Source organism: Pseudorca crassidens, chromosome 1 (assembly GCF_039906515.1).
Source record: "Pseudorca crassidens isolate mPseCra1 chromosome 1, mPseCra1.hap1, whole genome shotgun sequence".
Lineage (NCBI taxonomy): Eukaryota > Metazoa > Chordata > Mammalia > Artiodactyla > Delphinidae > Pseudorca > Pseudorca crassidens.
This window is the reverse complement of record NC_090296.1, coordinates 194,321,367-194,340,603: the sequence shown is the minus strand read 5'-3', so window position 1 is coordinate 194,340,603 and position 19,237 is coordinate 194,321,367. Positions and strand designations below refer to the sequence as shown.

Genomic DNA, 19,237 nt, shown 5'->3' with positions numbered 1-19,237 from the left:
CAAAAATTTGTTACCCAGTACTAATATATACTTTTTTACTCTCGAGCTTTTAAAATACAATTGAGGGCTTCCCTGGTGGCGCAGAGGTTAAGAGTCCGCCTGCCGATGCAGGGGACACGGGTTCGTGACCCGGTCCGGGAAGATCCCACATGCCACAGAGCGGCTAGGCCCGTGAGCCATGGCCACTGAGCCTGCACGTCTGGAGCCTGTGCTCCGCAACGGGAGAGGCCACAACAGTGAGAGGCCCGCGTACCGAAAAAATAAAAAAATAAATAAAATACAATTGAAAAATTCAGCAAAGTTGTAACATCAAAACCAACACACAAAAATCCATTGTGCTTCTATATCCAAACAATGAACAATCTGAAGAGGAGGGATATTAAGGAAACAATTCCATTTGCAACAGTATTGAAAAGAATAAAATACTTAGAAATAAACTTAACCAAGAAGGCACAAATAAAGGGAATGACATCTCATGTTCATGGACTGGAAGACTTAATATTGTTAAGGTATCACTACTAGGTAAAGTAATCTATAGATTTAATGCAATTCCTATGAAAATACTAATGACTTTTTTTTTTTTTTTTTTGTAGAAACAGAAAAATCCATCCTAAAATTCATATAAATCTCTAGGGACACCAAATAGTAAAAACAATCTTGAAAAAGAACAAATTTAGAGGTCTTGCACTGCCTGATTTCAAAATTTACTACAAACCTACAATAATCAAAAGAGTGTTGTCTTGGCATGAAGACAGACATACAGGTGAATAAACTACAACAGAGAGCCCAGAAATATATTCTTGCATACACAGCCAATTGATTTTCAACAAGAGTGCCAAGACAACTTGATGGGGCAAGAACAGTCCTTTCAACGAATGGGGAAAACTGGATATCCGCACACAAAAGAATGAAGCTGGACTCCTACCTTACACCATATACAAAAATTAACCCAGAATGAATCAAAGACCTAAATGTAAGAACTAAAACTATAAAACTCTTAGAAGAAAACATAGGGGGAAATCTTTGTAACATTGGATTTGGCAGTGATTTCTCGGATATGTCACTAAAAGCTCAGGCAACACAAGAGAAACATAAAAGTTTGACTTCATCAAAATTTAAAACTTTTATGCAACAAAGGACATTACAGAGTGAACAGGCAATCCATGGAATGGAGAAAATATTTGCAAATCATGTATCTGATAAAGGGTTAATATCCAGAACATATAAAGAACTCCTATAACTCACAACCAAAAACCAAACAACCCAATTACAAAATGAGCGAGTGACTTGAATAGACATTCTTCCAAAGAGAAGATATACAAATGGCCAATAAGCACATGAAAAGATGCTTAACATCACGAATCATTAGGGAAATGCAAATGAAAACCGCAATGAGATACCACTTCACACCCATCAGGATCACTATTATCAAAATAACAGAAAATAACAAGTGTTGGTGAGGATGTGGAGAAACTGGAACGCTGACTACCACTGGTAGAAATGTAAAATGGTGCAGATACTATGGAAAACAGTATGGCAGTTTCTAAAATAATTAAAAATAGAATTATCATATGATTTAGCAACTCCATTTTTGGATATATACACAAAAGAACTGAAGCAAGGACTCAAACATATTTATACACCCGTGTTCACAGCAGCATTATTCACAACAGTCAAAAGGTGAAAGCAAGTCACGTATCCATTGATAGATAAATGGATAAACAAAATGTGATGTACATACAAGGGAATAGTATTCAACATTAAAAAGGAAGGAAGCTCTGACACATGCTAGGACACAGATGAGCCTTGAAGATACTATGTGAGGCGAACTCAGCCAATCACAAAAGGACAAATACTGCATGATTCCACTAATGTGAGGTACCTACAGTAAATTGTCAAATTCATAGAGAAGAAAGCAGAATGGTGGTTACCAGGGGCTGGGCGTAGGGGTGTGTTGTTGTTTAATGAGTATGGAGTTTCAGTATGAAAAGATTTTTTAAGTTCTGGAGATGGATGGCGATGAAGGTTGCACAGCAACGTGAATGTACTTAATGCCATTGAACTGTACACCTAAAATGGTTAGAATGGCAAAGTTTATGTTATGAATATTTTACCACAATGAACACACACACGTTCACTCACTCCAACGTTTCAAAAACTTTGCTTTGATTAATTCTTTAGCTCTTTAGCTTACTGTAATATTACCATAAGTAGCATCTAGAGTACATCTAAGAAAATATACGGTAGGAAGAGGTGTCATTTACTAAGGATTTATTGCATTCACTTTGTACTGAGAAACATGAAGTTCTGGGTTATGTTTAGATCTCCAAGTCCCAGAGCATAAAATGTCATGTTATGAATGTTTTTGTCCCCTCTCAAAATTCATATGTTGAAACCCTGCCCCTAAATGTGATGGTATTAGGAGGTGGGGCCTTTGGGATGTAATTAGGATTTGATGAGGTCATGAGAACAGAGCCCACATGAATAGAATTAGTGCCCTCGACACAAATTACTATGTTGAGCCAACAATCCTGAAATTGGGAGATTTGTTCCCACTGACACAAGTCCTGTTTCGAATTTAGGTCTTTTAAAATTAGTAGCTATGTTTGTAAAACAACTTAATACAGTAGTTTTAACTTTCCTTACCAAGCAAGAAACCAAGGGCCACAGCTCTCGGTGTGTCTGAGATCACCAAACTGGAGGCTTATAAGGTTCTTTTTAAAAATTCAGCATTAGACATTTTATTTGTTAAATATTCCAACACAAGATATTATAGGTTTCTACCTTCTCAATGGTATCCCAAGGGAATTCATGAAGCCACTTGCAACAGAAGGTAAATGAAAATTTCTCTTTTGAAAACTGAGTTGTAAGCCAAAGACCATATCATTGTCACAAATAATTCAGAGAGACAAAGATATTACCTGTTTTTAACTTGTATTTAACTATTCACTTCTCCATTTTTTTCCTTAGGGGAAGCAATTAAGTTAGACAAACTCTTAATTGTATAGCTCAGAAAAGAGAGTCATCAGCCAGCTGTAATATTTTCCTAAGAAATGGATTGCTTTGGAAGATGTGTGTGTGTGTGTGCACGCATGCACATATGGTTTGAGAAACTAGTTAGAAGAAATAAAACATGAAGAGCAAAAAATACACACATTTCTGGTGGCCAATTTTTAAAAATTACAGAGCTCAGTGTTCATCAGAGTTGGGCCTATTAATCATTTTCTCAGTAGAAAATATCTAAGTGTAGGGTTTGACTGATTTTTAGAGAAATCTCTTTTTTTACAGAAAGAGAATGGAAATCTTTCAAAATTGTTGGCAAGAATGATTTTCATACTTCTTGCTTTTGTGAAGAAATAACTGAGAACGTTAAATTATATTCGTTGTGCTGCCTGAAATGGTTTTTAAATGCTTCCCATATTTTCACAGCAAAAGAGTGTTTAAACGATGTCAGTTACACACATTGATTTCAAGTACAGTATTTGTTGAAAGCAAATATTCATATCAAGATTATTTTACGTCTTTTATAACAAAATATCCCTTTTCTATAGATGAATATTGTTTAAAGGTCATTACACCTAGATATTGCCAAACTTCAAAGAAAGGACAGCTTACTAGTTTTTTTGGATAAAGGATTCATTTACCAGAGCCAACTTGGGATTATAGATTATTGATTGAATTGCACTGGATTTATTTAAAGTTCTCTGAGAAAGAAAGACTCAATCAAATGCAATAAATTGGAAGATAAAGAAAGCATGATGGGAACAGGGAATAGGACCAAAATATCCTAAACGTGTAGGAATAGCTTAATATTACAAGCACCTCCTTTTAAAAAGATGAGAAACCTAGCTAGGAGGGTGGCCCTTTTGTCAGTCAATTTATGTTCTTTTTACCCAATTCACAATCTTAAAGCTGTTATATTTACTAGACTAAAATAATTGTAGAGAAGCCAATGAATGCCCTTCATCTGGACTGTTGATAATCCTATTTACTGAGTGGGCTTCATAGAGGGATCTGTTTTTTCTGTGTTGGGGTATATTTTCAAAGCAGAGGATCTAAGTTCAAAAATTCAAACTATTCTTTACCCTGCCTTTCATACAAAGAAAATTATCTGGTAATTGGAAAATGCTCCAGGCAAAAGGGTGGCTGTGATATTACTTGGAGGATATTATTTCCAGAAGAAGGTAGATAAGCAAATTGCTCTAAGTGATTCCTCTTCAATCTTACTGTTTCCTCTGCCATTATTATGTCAGTGAAAAGAGGTTTTAAAAGAGCATCAAAACAAAAAACAAAACCAAACACGAACAAACAAAAAACCAAAATAAAAAACCCAAGTGCAGAGCAGAAGAGGAAGCAACCCAGAGATTTATGTAGTGAGAAAGACTGGTGGAGGGAGAGGGCTGGAAATAAGGTATATCCTCAATTAATTCCCTGTGATGTACACGGAGGGGGCATGAGAGTTTCTTTTGCTTTGGCATGAATTGGTAGGCACGTCCTTCTTCTGTACCTACTTCTCTGAGTTACAGCTCCTCCACTATCAGCTTGGAGGCTATTAACATACTAGATCCTAGGCAGCTGTGCAGTTATCCCCATTCTAGAGACATCTCCAGTCACATCCATCATGATAGCCCCTTGAGATTTCTATGGGCTTGTTGCTATGGAAACAGTTTTGCAGGATTTAAAACCTTAGGAAAAGTGCCTAAAGGTTTGAATCTTGTTTCGGATCCAAAACAAACCTTTCTTTGGCATAACCTGCTTAATGCTCTTCAAAATGAATTAACTTATTCTTTAAATAATAAATCATATCGTTAAAAATAAAGCCTCTCTTATCCAAACTGCTGAAAAAAACAGTACTTCCAGGGCTGGTCTTTTCCTTCTATTTGAGAGATTTTATAAACTTTAGAGATGGTGGCTATGAGAAATCTTCCTGATTTTTTTAGTTCTGGGAATTTTCTTAGAAGGAATTTTCAGTTCTCAGACTTCGAATGAGAAGCTCTTACATAGCTGCCTCTGTTCCCGAGCACATCTAAACCAAGGTTAGTAGCACAGAGACATATTAGTTTTCTATGGCTGCTGTTAACAAATCACTACTAACCTGGGGGTTTAAAACAACACAAATTTGGGCTTCCCTGGTGGCGCAGTGGTTGGGAGTCCGCCTGCCGATGCAGGGGACGCGGGTTCGTGCCCCGGTCCGGGAGGATCCCACATGCCGCGGAGCGGCTGGGCCCGTGAGCCATGGCCGCTGAGCCTGCGCGTCCGGAGCCTGTGCTCCGCAACGGGAGAGGCCACAGCAGTGAGAGGCCCGCGTACCGCAAAAACAAAAAAACCCCCACAAATTTATCTTACAGTTCTGTAGGTCAGAAATTTGACTTGGGTCTCACCAGGCTAAAATCAATGTGTTTGGAACCGAGCAGAACCCTGTGGACTCCCTCCCCGCAAGTAAAAAGGCCCCTTCATGTCCTCTGCCTCCTGTTTGTAGAAAAGCTGACATCTCCCAGGCCCTCCTGGGTCACAAAAGAGCAGGTTCAAGCAGTTATGATTAGGATAATAGGGTCACAGACAGTGTCTGATGCACATTCCTGAGTTGTTTTACAGATACGGTAATTGCCACAAGAGGGAAGTAACTGCATGACGACCAGACTGCAGTCATGACATGAGCTGCTCCATCTTGAGCAGAACTGAATCTAGGGGCACAATTCCAAGCACTGGCCTTAAGAGAATGGGATTAACACTAGTGCTCATAATAATCTGTATCTTTGGAGGCATCAAAATAATCATAACTTTTTCTGCTTGTGTATGTAAACGGGCAACTGAAGCTGTCAGCCAAGAGATGCTTCAAACCCATGTCAATATCTTTCACACTAAGACCTCGAGGCCCTTTCACAATGGAGTAAGCAAGGACTGTATCTGGACAGACCTTCATCCCTAATCCCACAGAAATGGAATGATATCTGAGGGGGGTGGGATTTGTAAACAGCTCTTTGCAGGAAACGGCCCACAGCAGGAAACCCCCTTTCTTGTCCACTCAGCAAAGCTACGCTGTAACTAACTTTTCAATCAGGCACCCCCATGCTCTACTCATCTCCAGCCCTAGCACACCTATCAGATCTTGTGCTCACACAATACCTTGCCTAACTTCTTGGTTCTTTCTGTAGATCAAAGAAGTAGAAATGAAGAATAAGTAATTAACAGGTGACCAGATCTCTTCCCTTGCTTCCCCTTCAGTAATCTCATGAACAAACAGTGTGGACAAACTGTGTGAACAAGACAGCATCCAAAGAAACATCACAAGAAGTCAACAAGCCTGCATGCAGCGGGAGAGGGTGACGACTCTGACCCCCATCTCAACGATTAACTGAGATTACCTCCGTTTTTCCCTTTAAAAACTTTCATGGCCAAGCAGATGGTTTTTGGGGGACACTGAGTCAATCATCTCCCCAGATCACCAGCATTCTGATTAAAAGCAATTTTCCTTTCTACCAACAACTGCCTCTCGGGTATTGATTTTCGAGCAGGGAGCAGCCGGACCTGAATTTGGTAACATATTTTTCCATTTCGGATTCTTTAGGGGAGAATCTGTTTGTCTTTTCCAGCTCCTAGAGGCTGCCTGCATTCCTGGGCTCCTGGCCCCTAACTCCAATTTCAAGTTCAGCAACATCAAATCTCTCTGACCTTTCTGTCATCACATATCTTTGTCTGACCACAGCTGGGGAAGGTTTTCCACTTTTAACAACTGGTGATTAGGTTGGGACCACCCAGATAATCCAGGGTAATCTTCCCATCTCTGGATTCTAAACCTTAATCACACCTGCACAGTTTCTTTTCATATGTGAGATAACATATTCACAAGCTTCCAAGACTGGCACATGTATATCTTTCAGGGGCTATTATATCTATAAAGAACTAATCTCATGAAATCTTTGTAGCAAACATGGGAGTATGAAAAAGATCACAAACCAATAGATTTGTTTTAAATAAGATTTAGGGAAATAAGATAAACAAGATACATGGATATTAACATATGCATCACAGACACTGCTGATCGTATCAGACATTTCTCCTGTTACGTCACTTCAAATACTCTTTCAAAGCCCTACCACTTACTTTCCATATTCTGTGCAAATAGTAAGCAGGAAAGCAGGTGTGACTATATTAACAACAGGCAAAGAAGACTCAGGACAAGGACGTTTACCAGAGATCAAGAGGGATCGTTCACGGTGATAAAAGTATCAATTCAATTAAGAAGACGGAGCAGCCCCATATATGCATGCATCTAATATCAGAGTATCAAATGCATGAAGCAAAATTGATAGAACTAAGAAAGAAACAGGGAAACCCACAAAGTTAGGTCTGTATTCTAACTCCCTCAAGCATTCCCTCAATAATTAACAGAACTAGTGGAGAAAAAAAATCATCACGGAATTTGAAAATATGAATAACACTATCACCCAGCCTGATCTAACTGACATTCACAGAACCCCTCACCCCACAGCAGTCGCACTCACGTACTTTTCAAGTGAACATGGGGCCATTCACCAGGATAGACCCTATTCTGGGCCATACAAAAAGTCTCAGAATATTTCAAAGGGCTAAAATAATACAAGGTATATTCTCTGACTATGCAAGAATTAAAATAACTAAAAGATATTTTTAAAGCTATAAATATTGAGATATTAGGCAACATACTTTCACACAGTCCATGGGTCAAATAAGAAAAAATCATGAGATGTTGTGAATGTTTAGAAACATTTCAAAATGATCAGTACTGGAAACAGAACATATCAAAATACATGAGACTCAGCAAAGCAGTGCTTAGAGGGAAATTTACAGCTTTAAATGCTTATACTAGAAAAGGAGAAAACGTTTAAAATCAATGATACATCGTTCCACCTCATGAAGCCAGAAAATGATCAGAAAATTAAATGCAAAGTGAGTAGAAGGGAGGAAATAATAGAAATAACAGCAGAAACAATAGGCAAAATCATGAAGCAATAGTATATAATCATTGCCAGTTTTTCTGCTTTTAGAATTTGTGCTTCCTGTTCCTGCAAACTTTAGCACCATCAGATCACACAGATCCTTGTTCTTGAGGAGAATACACCAGGGAATGTTTCCACTGAACTTGAAGTTATGTCTACCACCTGGTCACTTGAGCATCTCATGCTAATGGATCAACTAATAGAGAAAAAAGTTATTATGCTGATGGGAACAATCGTCAGTTACCATGAGGAGTAGGGTGATTGCTATACAATGGAGTAAGCAAGGACCGTATCTGGAAACCTGAGAATTCCTTGGAGCCTTTCTTGGTGTTTCCATGCCTGGTGACAACGGTGAACAGGCAACCACAGGAGCTATGGCCTGACAAAGACAAAGAGGATCCCTCAGGGAAGATCTGGGTGTCCTACCAGGAATGAAATCGAGGTCAGCCACAGTGCTGCCTGAAGGTGGGGAGAATCAAGATTGTCTGCTGGAAGGACGGAGATCATGAATATCAAATATTGCCTCAAGACCAGTAGGGTTTAGAGACTGTTTCCACTAACTACCTTGTATTAAGTCTTTGTGGAGACTTTTGCTGTCTACCGCTCTGCAGGGGCTTTGGTATAGATGGAATTCCAAAGTGAAGGACCAGAAGCATATCTGAGTGGTGGATGGGGTCAACTGCTAATGGCCAGCACGTGTGTGCTATTTCATATTCTTTCAGCCCATCTCTCACCCCAGCTACTGCGGCAGACACCATTTCCAAGAGGGCGTTAACTAGTCCTGCACGAAGCCTTGTTTCAGGTCTACACTACATTCCTCCTTCTCTTGCCCTGGGCTCCTCAGCGTGATGGCATGGCACTGCCAGGGAACTCCCTTGGCATTCAGGCATGTATCATCTGAAATGTGGGAGGTGATGCTTATGGGACCAACGAACAATGGGGACAGACGCCCCCTCAGTAGGTCCTGTGTGGCGGATGCCCCACGGTGGTATTGAACTTAATAAAAACCCATTGTTCTATTGACCTTCTATCCTCCTCTGTTTCACTCCGCCTGCCCTTCACTTCTGCTCCCCGGGATCACCTCCCAAGTTGACTGACTTCACACACGCCTCTGTCTTAGGCTCTGCTTTGGGGAAACCCAGTCTAGCACATGGATCTTTATAATAGCGAATGAATTTCCTCTGGCCACCCAGAGCTGCGTTCATTCTTAACGTACTTTAGAAACCATTCGACGGAACTGAGAGGTGATGTGCTTGGATCAGGCGATACCACTCGGGAGAATTTTAGGCTGGCAGACTTGCCTGGTGAAGACTTTCTGCTTTGCTGGCATCATTGCTAACGGCCCCATTTTTGCCCCCAGTTCTTTTCCTTTTAGGAGTTTGAAATCACACACCCAATTTCTTTGAAACAGATAAGCAAAGCAAAAATCTAGCTAATCTTTTCACATTAACCCTGCTCAGAAGATGCCTGGTAAATTTCCAGAATTTGGTAAACGGCCAGTGAATGAAAGTATTCCCCCTTACCCTTTAGTGGCCGTCATTTATTTTCTTTGCTGTTGTACAGAGTCTTGAAACCTTGTTTTCTTCCCTTGAAATGACAAAAAAGTATTTTCTTTGGCATGGCCCCAGAGTACAACAGTTAAACTTGCCACTATGTGAAAGAGCTGTGTTTGTTTAGAAGTTACTCAAAAGGCCGTGAGAGCAGGTGACCTGGATTATAGGAAGTAGCCCCAAGAAACTCAGAGGATTTTCTTTCCTGTCTTTTTGCCAGGACACTGATTTTTCTTTGGCCAATAGTAATTTGCAATAAGGTCAGGATTTCTTCTAGTTAGAATGTCATAGGATGTCAGCCATATTGTTTTCTTACAAGCAATTCTTTATCCTTACAAGACTGGGAGAAGAAACATCGAGGGGAAAATGATGTCTAGCTTAGGGCTCAAATGGTTCTCGATAATCTTTTCAGGTCAATTTTAGGAGACAAAGAGGAAGGACTAACTACGGACATACACATCCATCATACTTGAAGAGAGACTACACTGTGTTAAAACACAAAATCAACTTCAAAAGAATACAGCAACTGCCCCCCAACGAACTCCTAAAGAAAAAAGGAATTAGAAATGCAAAGCGGTTGTGACCGCCTGGAGGGGTGGGATGGGGGGGTGGGAGGGAGGGAGACCCAAGAGGGAAGAGATACGGGGACATATGTATATGTGTAACGGATTCACTTTGTTATAAAGCAGAAACTAACCCACCATTGTAAAGCAATTATACTCCAATGAAGACGTTTTAAAAAAAAGAAATGCAGAGCTGAAAATTCGGAGGCTCCAGAGTGAACTTAAGGACGGATCTACAGACAGTTTACATAAAAGGTAGCTCACGACATTCAGTGATGAGTGGCCGTGTGCTTTCTAAGTCACACAAGGTGAGAAATCCGGATTTCTCAAAGTGGAAGGATGGCGGGATTCTCTAACACTGATTGCGGGCTGGGGACCGGGGTTCAGAAAAGATGGGTAGAATCAGCTGCACCTTTGACTATATTCACTATCAAGATTAGGGAATTCCCCGAGTATCATAGACGATATGTAAGAACATTTCCAAATATGAAAGTACATTTTGGTGTTTACCTCATATACTTGAATCTCATGAGAATTAAGAAAGACCACCAGGGCTTCCCTGGTGGCGCAGTGGTTGAGAGTCCGCCTGCCGATGCAGGGGACATGGGTTCGTGCCCCGGTCCGGGAAGATCCCACATGCCGCAGAGCGGCTGGGCCCGTGAGCCATGGCCGCTGAGCCTGCGGGTCCAGAGCCTGTGCTCCGCAACGGGAGAGGCCACAACAGTGAGAGGCCCGCGTACCGCAAAAAAAAAAAAGAAAAAAAAAGAAAGACAGACCACCAAAAATTCAGAAGCATTTGCAGTGGGTTTTTCTTTTTTTTTTTTTGGCTGTGCCCCAACAGGCATAGGGGATCTTAGTTCCCTGACCAGGGATTGAACCCGTGCCTCCCCACCCAAGCCCCAGCAGAAGGGTGGAGTCCTCACCACTGGACCGCCAGGGAAGTCCCCACAGCGCAGTTTAAGATGGTGGTTTTACTTGAAGAGTCCCCTTCTTGAATTCTGCTTATAGAATGCACTCTTCTGGTTGTATAAGCCCAGGGTCCTGCCTTCCAGATTTTTTCCCTTATGAAACAGTCTCTTTACTTACTTCCAGGACAATCGCAGGTTTCTGCCAAATCACTAGTCAACCCCAATGGCCCCGTTCCACATATGACCTTCAAGATTGTTTATTTTACGTTTCTGCTCCAGGATGCATGTAATCACATGTTTTATTTCTGATCAGATTGGCTTTCTATTGATTTTAAGTCTTAAATCTTTCTTGTGTTGGGACTTCCCTGGCGGTCCAGTGGTTAAGACTTCGCCTTCCAATGCAGGGGGTGCGGGTTCGTTCCCTGGTTGGGGAGCTAAGATTCCACATGCCTTGTGGCCAAAAAAACCAAACCATAAAACAGAAGCAATACTGTAACAAATTCAATAAAGACTTCTTTTAAAAAATGGGTGATTTTAAAAATATATATTTCTTTTGTTAATTTATGCCATTTTAATTTGCCTTATTCCCGCCCATGAGACAGGAAAATCATTATGACTTTTCTCTTAAGACATGTAAGTTGTAAACAATCTAATAGAAGGTGACCTTAAAAAACTGGTTTATCTTGCAGAGAACAGAACTTAAGAGGCAAAAAAAAAAAAAAATGTGAAATTTCCCAGGTTCAATTCAGATTCTAGGGGATGAAACGTGATGATTGAGTTAACCATTAATGTCAGCAAGGACCTCTTCAGGAAAAATATATTGCAATTTTAGAGACTCAATACTATAATCATCTTTCTCATTTCACCAGCATGATAGCACTTTGGCAACTTAAAGATAGGGTTGGTTCATTAAGCCAAAGAGCTCTTTAATTTAATGACAAATTCAGTTGAAATATTTTCTAATGTATAAGCAAAATGGCTGGCTGTTTAACAACTTTTCAGCTGGAAGTATAGGCGTCTTTTATAGATGCAAAGCTGGAGCAGAATGAAATGACAATCCCTTTTTGACAATTATAAAGGTTTCAATCATTCCACTTAATTTCAGTTAAAAGAATGTCAATATTCTCTGAATCTCAAATTATGTTTCTTCTGCCTACCACTTACCTTCTTGGATTGCACAGACTATTTCCCTACTCTTTTATACTTTTGTCTATATCCTTCTTCTCTTCTCCCCATCGACCCTTCCGTTTTGCTGCTTTTCCTCTGTTTTGCATTTCTAGTGTTTGGAAAAACAAAATAGAAAAACCACAAAGCTTACCATTTCCACCAAGGATAAATATAAGAACATCCCAGCGGTAATTGTTAAGATCCAGTTTTGAATACATGGATCCGCGGATACCGAGAGCCCAATATACAGTCCTACGAAGGCAGTTAAAGCACTTATAAAATTCATCAGGATGGCAATCTTAATAGGAAGTCCAGAGCTTAAGAGCACAGCAAAGTCTCCTGAAATTTAAGGGAAAAGAAACTAGAATTATCATTTAACGGATGATGCCTTTGTTCAACTCGTGTGCTATCTGTTTCAAATTTCAGCAACTGGGGCCAATTTTATAAGTAACACTGAATGATCAGTTAATAAAACACTTTCTTATATTTCTCTAGGATTTATAGCCTAACTCATTATACTTTAGGAAGTCACATTTCAAGAGTTCTGTTCCTTTCACTGCTCTGGAAGATAGTATATACAGAGAGAACTGTGACATACTCTCTACTTCCTAATGTCCTGTGACATATTCAACTGAGACAAATGCAAAATGAAGTACTTGCTGCCCTGGGATTTCTAAAGCTTTTTACCTGGAAACTTGCCAGGCAAAATCCCAAGGCAGTAAACATTATATAGGCTTTTCTTTTTTTACTTAGGCAGGAACTGCTATGGAGAAAGAGAAAATGACTTAAGGAGATTTTTAAATCATGGCAAAAGTTGGTTAGGAAAACAAACTTTTCCTTTAGAAAATGTTTTACTGCCTTAATTATAGAAAAACGACCTTATTCCCTCTACACTTTTCCTCCAAAAGAAGAATGATCTTGTAATCTGAGAGGCTCTATTTCTTAGTTTTGGGATTGAGAAGAGGTTGAAGTTCAATAAAGAGACATAATGGAAAAGAATATAGAGAAGAATGTCTATATGTGTATAACTGAGTCAGTTTGCTATGCAGCAGAAATTGACACAACATTGTAAATCAACTAGACTTCAATAAAAAATTTTTAAAAAGAGACAGCCTGGGGACTCAGTTTCCTAGTTCTACTGCGTAATTAATCCTATGAACAGGTCTTCAGACATTTTCGCTGGCCTGTCGCAGACTGTCACCCTCCTCTGTTGGGTTTTATCATAGTAGCTAAAATAGGACCATACAATATGGCCCCCAGACCAGGTATGTCTTAACGGATTCAGGAAGGACCTTGGATAAACTCCTTAGAGAGGAATGGGTCAGTGATGATCAGTGACAGGACTTTGGGCAATAGACACAGAACCCAAGAGGTCAGGGGTGGCCCAAGTGGGCAATGTAAATGTCAAAGTGAGATAAGAGTGACTGACAAGAGCCCTCTCTCTAGGGCACACATGTGCCTGGGACCAGCCTCTCCTCCTTCTGGACCTGTTTCAGAAATGTCTACTCCGTCTCCTCTTGGTTCCTGGGAGGCAGGATTTGAATTACATGGGTTAGTAAGATTATCCAGAAAAAGGGTCTTACATGAATCTGATACCATACGCCTGTCATTTCAATGTTACACTTGGCTTTAGACGTTTTGTGTAAATCAGGTTGATGAAACCATGGTTTGGCTTTAATTTAAATGTTATTTTATCTCACTGGCCTGTTTGCTGACATAATGGATCAAAAGTTCTCCTATTAATGTTTTTCCCAAATTTAATATGCAGATTTTAAAGTTTTTGCTGAAGTTTTTTTTAAAAAAATTAAAGAATCTTTTTATTATGCCAGTATTTTAATTTAATTTTTATTTTGTATTGGGGTATAGTTGATTTACAATGCTGTGTTAGTTTCAGTTGTACAGCAAAGTGGTTCAGTCATACACGTACATACATCCATTGTTTGTTTTTTGCGGTATGTGGGCCTCTCACTGCTGTGGCCTCTCCCGCTGCGGAGCACAGGCTCTGGACGCGCAGGCTCAGCGGCCATGGCTCACAGGCCCAGCCGCTCTGTGGCATGTGGGATCTTCCCGGACTGGGGCACGAACCTGCGTCCCCTGCATCGGCAGGTGGACTCTCAACCACCGCGCCACCAGGGAAGCCCCATCCATTGATTTTTAGATTCTTTTCCCATATAGGTTATTACAGAGTATTGAGCAGAGTTCCCTGTGCTATACAGTAGGTCCTTGTAGATTATCTATTTTATATATAGTAGTGTGTATATCTTAATCCCAACCTCCTAATTTATCCCTTCCCCCCACCTTTAATGACTGTTTCCCATATAGAATTCTCCAGAATCCAAAAAGAGTCACTTCTGGATCCAGGAAATATCATAAATGGGTCTAATTGAATTCTATCTTGAGGTACAGGAATTTTTTTTTCTAGTTCTTTGCTTTTGATGGTTTAAATAAATTATGAACAGAAAGTATTCATCTTTCAATCATGTGTTGGAAAAAGAAGCCTAGTAAACCAATGGCTAGAAATATATTATGATTTTCTCAGCAAGCAGGAAGAGTGATTCTACTGTCAGACTTACCCATTTCGTGGGGAATTTCATGACACAAGATAGCAATTGTTGTGGTCACTCCTGACTCGGAAGAAGATGAGAAGGCTGCTCCTATGACTAGGCCATCTGCAAAATTATGCAGGCTGTCCCCAACCAGGATCATTATTGCTAACAAGCTAATGGTTTTGCCTAAAGAACCAAAAAAAGGTGTAAGAAGCATTAACAAAGCACTACATAGTTCATGGAATCCTTCAGTTACGATCAACTTTCCCCTCTAGCCTCGACATTCTTAAATTGCACCAGATTGAGTAACTCCACTTTGTCTCAGCTTTCAAAATAGGTCACGACCAGAGATGTGAACACGGCAACCGATATGACACACGGATTTATGGTCACCATTTTTCTAATGGGTCTGACTAATTATGAGATGTTAGGGCATTCGCTCTTCTATCCTCCTGTTCAGCTGTGCCAAGAGAAGATAAAAATAACACTGTTACAACTTTCCAAAATGCATTCGATGACCTTTCCACATAATGTCTTTTGTGAAGCATTTTTAAATAATTTAAGACCCTCGGGGCAGAATGCCATTAAAATGGAGTCTATTTTCTGAAACTGTCCCCTGAGTCAGACTGCCCCTCGTGTCAGTCTCCTGGAGTCAACTGTCAACCTCTTGCCACTCTGTGATCGTTCCCCTTTCTGGTTGGTGCTAACCACCCTCCCCTACTGCCTCCTTCACTCCCCAAATGTGACCACGGCAGAACCGCTTCCATCCCTTCCGATCCCAAAGTTAGCTTTGGAACATTCACTGAATGTTCTGTCTTTCCGACTAGACCAACTAGACGTTGGATGAAATAAAGAGAAGCTGTCTTCATGCGCTTCTATTACATTATATACGTTATCTGATTAGTAGACAGCCAATGAAATAAACTGGACCATAATGGGTTTAATTAATGAAATAATTAGATCACAGTTGGGTTCAAGCTTTTGACGGACAGAATTTCTGTTTTCAAAAACCTAAAACTGTATATTAGTATTATGGGTTGGAACCATTAACAAATACAAAAAGTATTCCAGGGATAACACATATCCTGACAGTGAACTACCTAGGTATACCATTTGATAAGAACAGCCATTAAGATCAATTGCTGTAGTCTAATTACTCAGTTGATGTATACTGTGTGACAGGTGTTAGGAGTTGCTATTGTTACTATGAGAACTGCCCACAATATTCTAATAACTGGACGCTCAATAAAAATAGGAAGAGGTTACCTTCTGGTTTCTGTTACCTGGTCTAAGACTGTGGAGGGACTGCACTGTAATATGGTTTACTGGGGGGATATGATTTGACTTGTTTCATAGCCCACACTGTGAAATAAGGAACTTCAGTAAACAGCAGATCTAGCCCAGACTACCAGCCAGGAGCTAAGTGTACTGCCTGTGTTGGAAAGACATGCCATGCACTTTACATCTCAAAATCATGCTTTATTTAGAACCATCGCGGTGAGACTCAGTTCTCTCATTCTGGTGGTTTCCTAATTCATTTCATCCTTCAACAAAAATGAGAAGATTTTAAGCAACAGTCATAAAAATACAGAATAAATATCAAAGTATTGAATTCAGAGAGTTCTTATTGGCATCGCCTGGAAGCTCTCTGAGCCTAAAAATGCAAACAGGTCACTCAGCTGTTCCTGCCAATTTTCGGAAGTAAAGCTCTTTTTTGTGGAAATAAAATCAAATAATTTAAAGTAATCCATGTGACAACACTGCAGCATACAAATAAATTGTGATTTCCAATCCGTGCCTGTGCGTATGCCTACATACAGTTTTGATATTAACGGCATATATTTGGATGGAAAACCTTTACCCAATTTATACTTTGCCAAGAAACACTGCAGCCTATTTTTGTTGCCTATTATTTTGTTATCTCTGATGATGGGTTTCTAAATGTCAGATCATGGCCATGTAACAAGCCGCAAGGCAAATACACATATTTGCATATAAACGACAAGGAGCAAGCACATTGTGCATGTTAGGACAACTGAAACATTACTCAGTGGAAGGTAAGACAAGCGTTCACTGGCAAATCAATGTACTCATTACAGAACTATCAATAATATTCCACCTTTCCTTCGGTACATGGAAGTCATTTCGAGTTCCACATTTCTGACTTAGCAGAGGTTTTCCATGGTAATACCCAGGCTGGATCTTGTATCGTGCTGCTTTTCGTTTATTTAAATCAGACTGTGGATAGGACTTTCACATCCTGAGTTCCACCAGTGAGGTAATATGAAACAAGTAATCAAATATTTGAAGCTAATTCAATATGTCCCTGGCAAAAAGGGCAGCTGCATAATTGAATCTGGATTTGTTCACTAATCATTCCGTACGCCAAGATGGATATCTGAAGTAGAAAGATATCAGGTCTACAAAATATTTGACTAAGACCATCATTATTACTCCCACTTCCATTATTACAGCCACTCTCTGCTCCTAATTTGACTAGGTGTAGCCTTCTTTCCACTTCCTTTCTTCTAAAAACAAATACAAAGAAATGTCTCTGATATACCTTCTAGGTCCAGTTTCTCCTGGAACTAAGTATTTACAAGGAAAAATATCACTACCAATGTCCTGAAAAAAGAATTGGACAGACTACGTAATTACATATTTTGAATCATATAAATAAATTACAGGCGTGAAAACATCAAACACATTCAGAACAGTGATTGTTACCACCTTGTTTGTTCTTATTAGCATTTATATCCTCAACCACATTGCAACCTAAGGATAAAGACCATTCCTAATTTTATTCCCCCGTGCAACCACAGTGCCTAAAACATCCTCAAACATTTTTTATAATTCATTTATTTTATTTATTTATTATTTTTGGCTGCGTTGGGTCTTCGCCGCCGTGCGTGGGCTTTCTCTAGTTGCGGCGAGCCGGCTACTCTTCATTGTGGTGCACGGACTTCTCATTGCGGTGGCTTCTCTTGCTGCGGAGCACTGGCTCTAGGTGCGTGGGCTTCAGTAGTTGTGGTTCGCGGGCTCTAGAGCACAGGCTCAGTAGTTGTGGCGCACGGGCCTAGCTGCTCCGTGGCATATGGGATCTTCCTGGACCAGGGCTCGAACCCACGTCCCCTGCATTGGCAGGTGGGTTCTTAACCACTGCACCACCCAAGAAGCCCTAACATTTCTTAAATGAATGAAAGAATGTGAAAAAATACAGGGATGCATGCCTGAATGAATGATCACAAGGAAATTGTTGCTGCATTAGCATTTCTTAGTTCCTCAATGCTAGAGTTTAGTAGCTATGTAGTCCTGGGCAGTGACTTACCCTCTCTAATGACTGGTCTCTTCATTTGTGTAATTTGAATATTAATTATTCTTACTTCAGTAAAGTGTTAAGAGGATTAAATGAGATAATCCAGATCTCATTAAATGAGATAATCCAGAATGTGTTTAGCATTCTGCCTGGCATATAATAAGTATTCAATAAATACCTCTCTTTCTTCTCAGGTAACTAACTTATTCTGATAGGATGGGCATAACTAATCATGACTGCTTAACATTAAACTATTGAGAAGTGTGTTTACAAAAGAGTAATATCAGTGAGAAAAATGGGGCAAAGATTCAGGAGCAACTGATGAAAACCAACACAGACCTTTTAAAAAAGAAAAGTTCTAAGAATCATTCAGAAGCATGAGCACAAGGGAATAAAGTCCTGACCAAAATTGGCTAATCAAATTCAGAAATAGGGAATATCATAGAAAGAAGACGACTGGATGCAAATTATACAAACAAATGAGTTATAGCATAAGATGTGAATAACGAGATAGCACTGATTTGAACTCCACCATGTTAACGACAATATCATAAATGAGATAGACATTTGTGATGAATTATCAGTACACTGTGATAGAAGACAAAAAAAACAGTACTGTCTCCAGGCTTCACGGGAAGTAAAAGGCTCAAATCATCAGGTAAGCAGGATTTTAAACGAGCCTTGATAACCACGTAAGTATTTACACTAATCGAAGTTTCCAGAGGATCAGTTTTAAGCCATTGGGGAAAACATTTTTAAAGAATGAAGTAACACTGATATTAATGTGTAGTAGGTTTCAAAGACTGATAGGAATGAGCCCTTATTAAAAATTTCATTGCAAAATTTTAATAATGAAATACGTACCCAATATGAAATTTACATGGTTTTCACATATTTATTTCAAAACAGATACAACCTCTTTCTATGGCACTTCCTATATTTAATGTTTGGATTTTTAAAATTGGTACTCACATTTTCTGCTGGGGGCGTTCAGACTGCGTATAGGAATTTCAGCTGCCTGTGCATCTTCCGGGCCTTTCTATTTTAAATTAAAAAATAAAATATGAATGATAAGCAATAGTCATCATTTTATCGAAAAATGAAACATGAAGAGTTACGTTGATTATCAAAAGACATTCTGATCCTCCGGAGTACATCAGAACTTTTCAATTTCATAGACAAACACAGAAGGCAGAGCCAAGAGTCTG

General features: G+C 39.7%; 1 protein-coding gene across 2 annotated transcripts in view; it reads right to left on the bottom strand.

Moving 5' to 3' along the window:
• Positions 1-19,237, bottom strand: part of SLC39A12 (solute carrier family 39 member 12) — a 70,612-nt gene that overhangs the window by 11,130 nt on the left and 40,245 nt on the right. For both annotated transcript variants that reach the window (XM_067705762.1, XM_067705675.1), the window contains exons 10-12: positions 19,002-19,068; positions 14,741-14,899; positions 12,319-12,506 (exon numbers count right to left, since the gene is read on the bottom strand). In XM_067705762.1, coding sequence (XP_067561863.1) covers positions 12,319-12,506; positions 14,741-14,899; positions 19,002-19,068 — 414 coding nt within the window. The remainder of the gene's footprint in view (positions 1-12,318; positions 12,507-14,740; positions 14,900-19,001; positions 19,069-19,237) is intronic.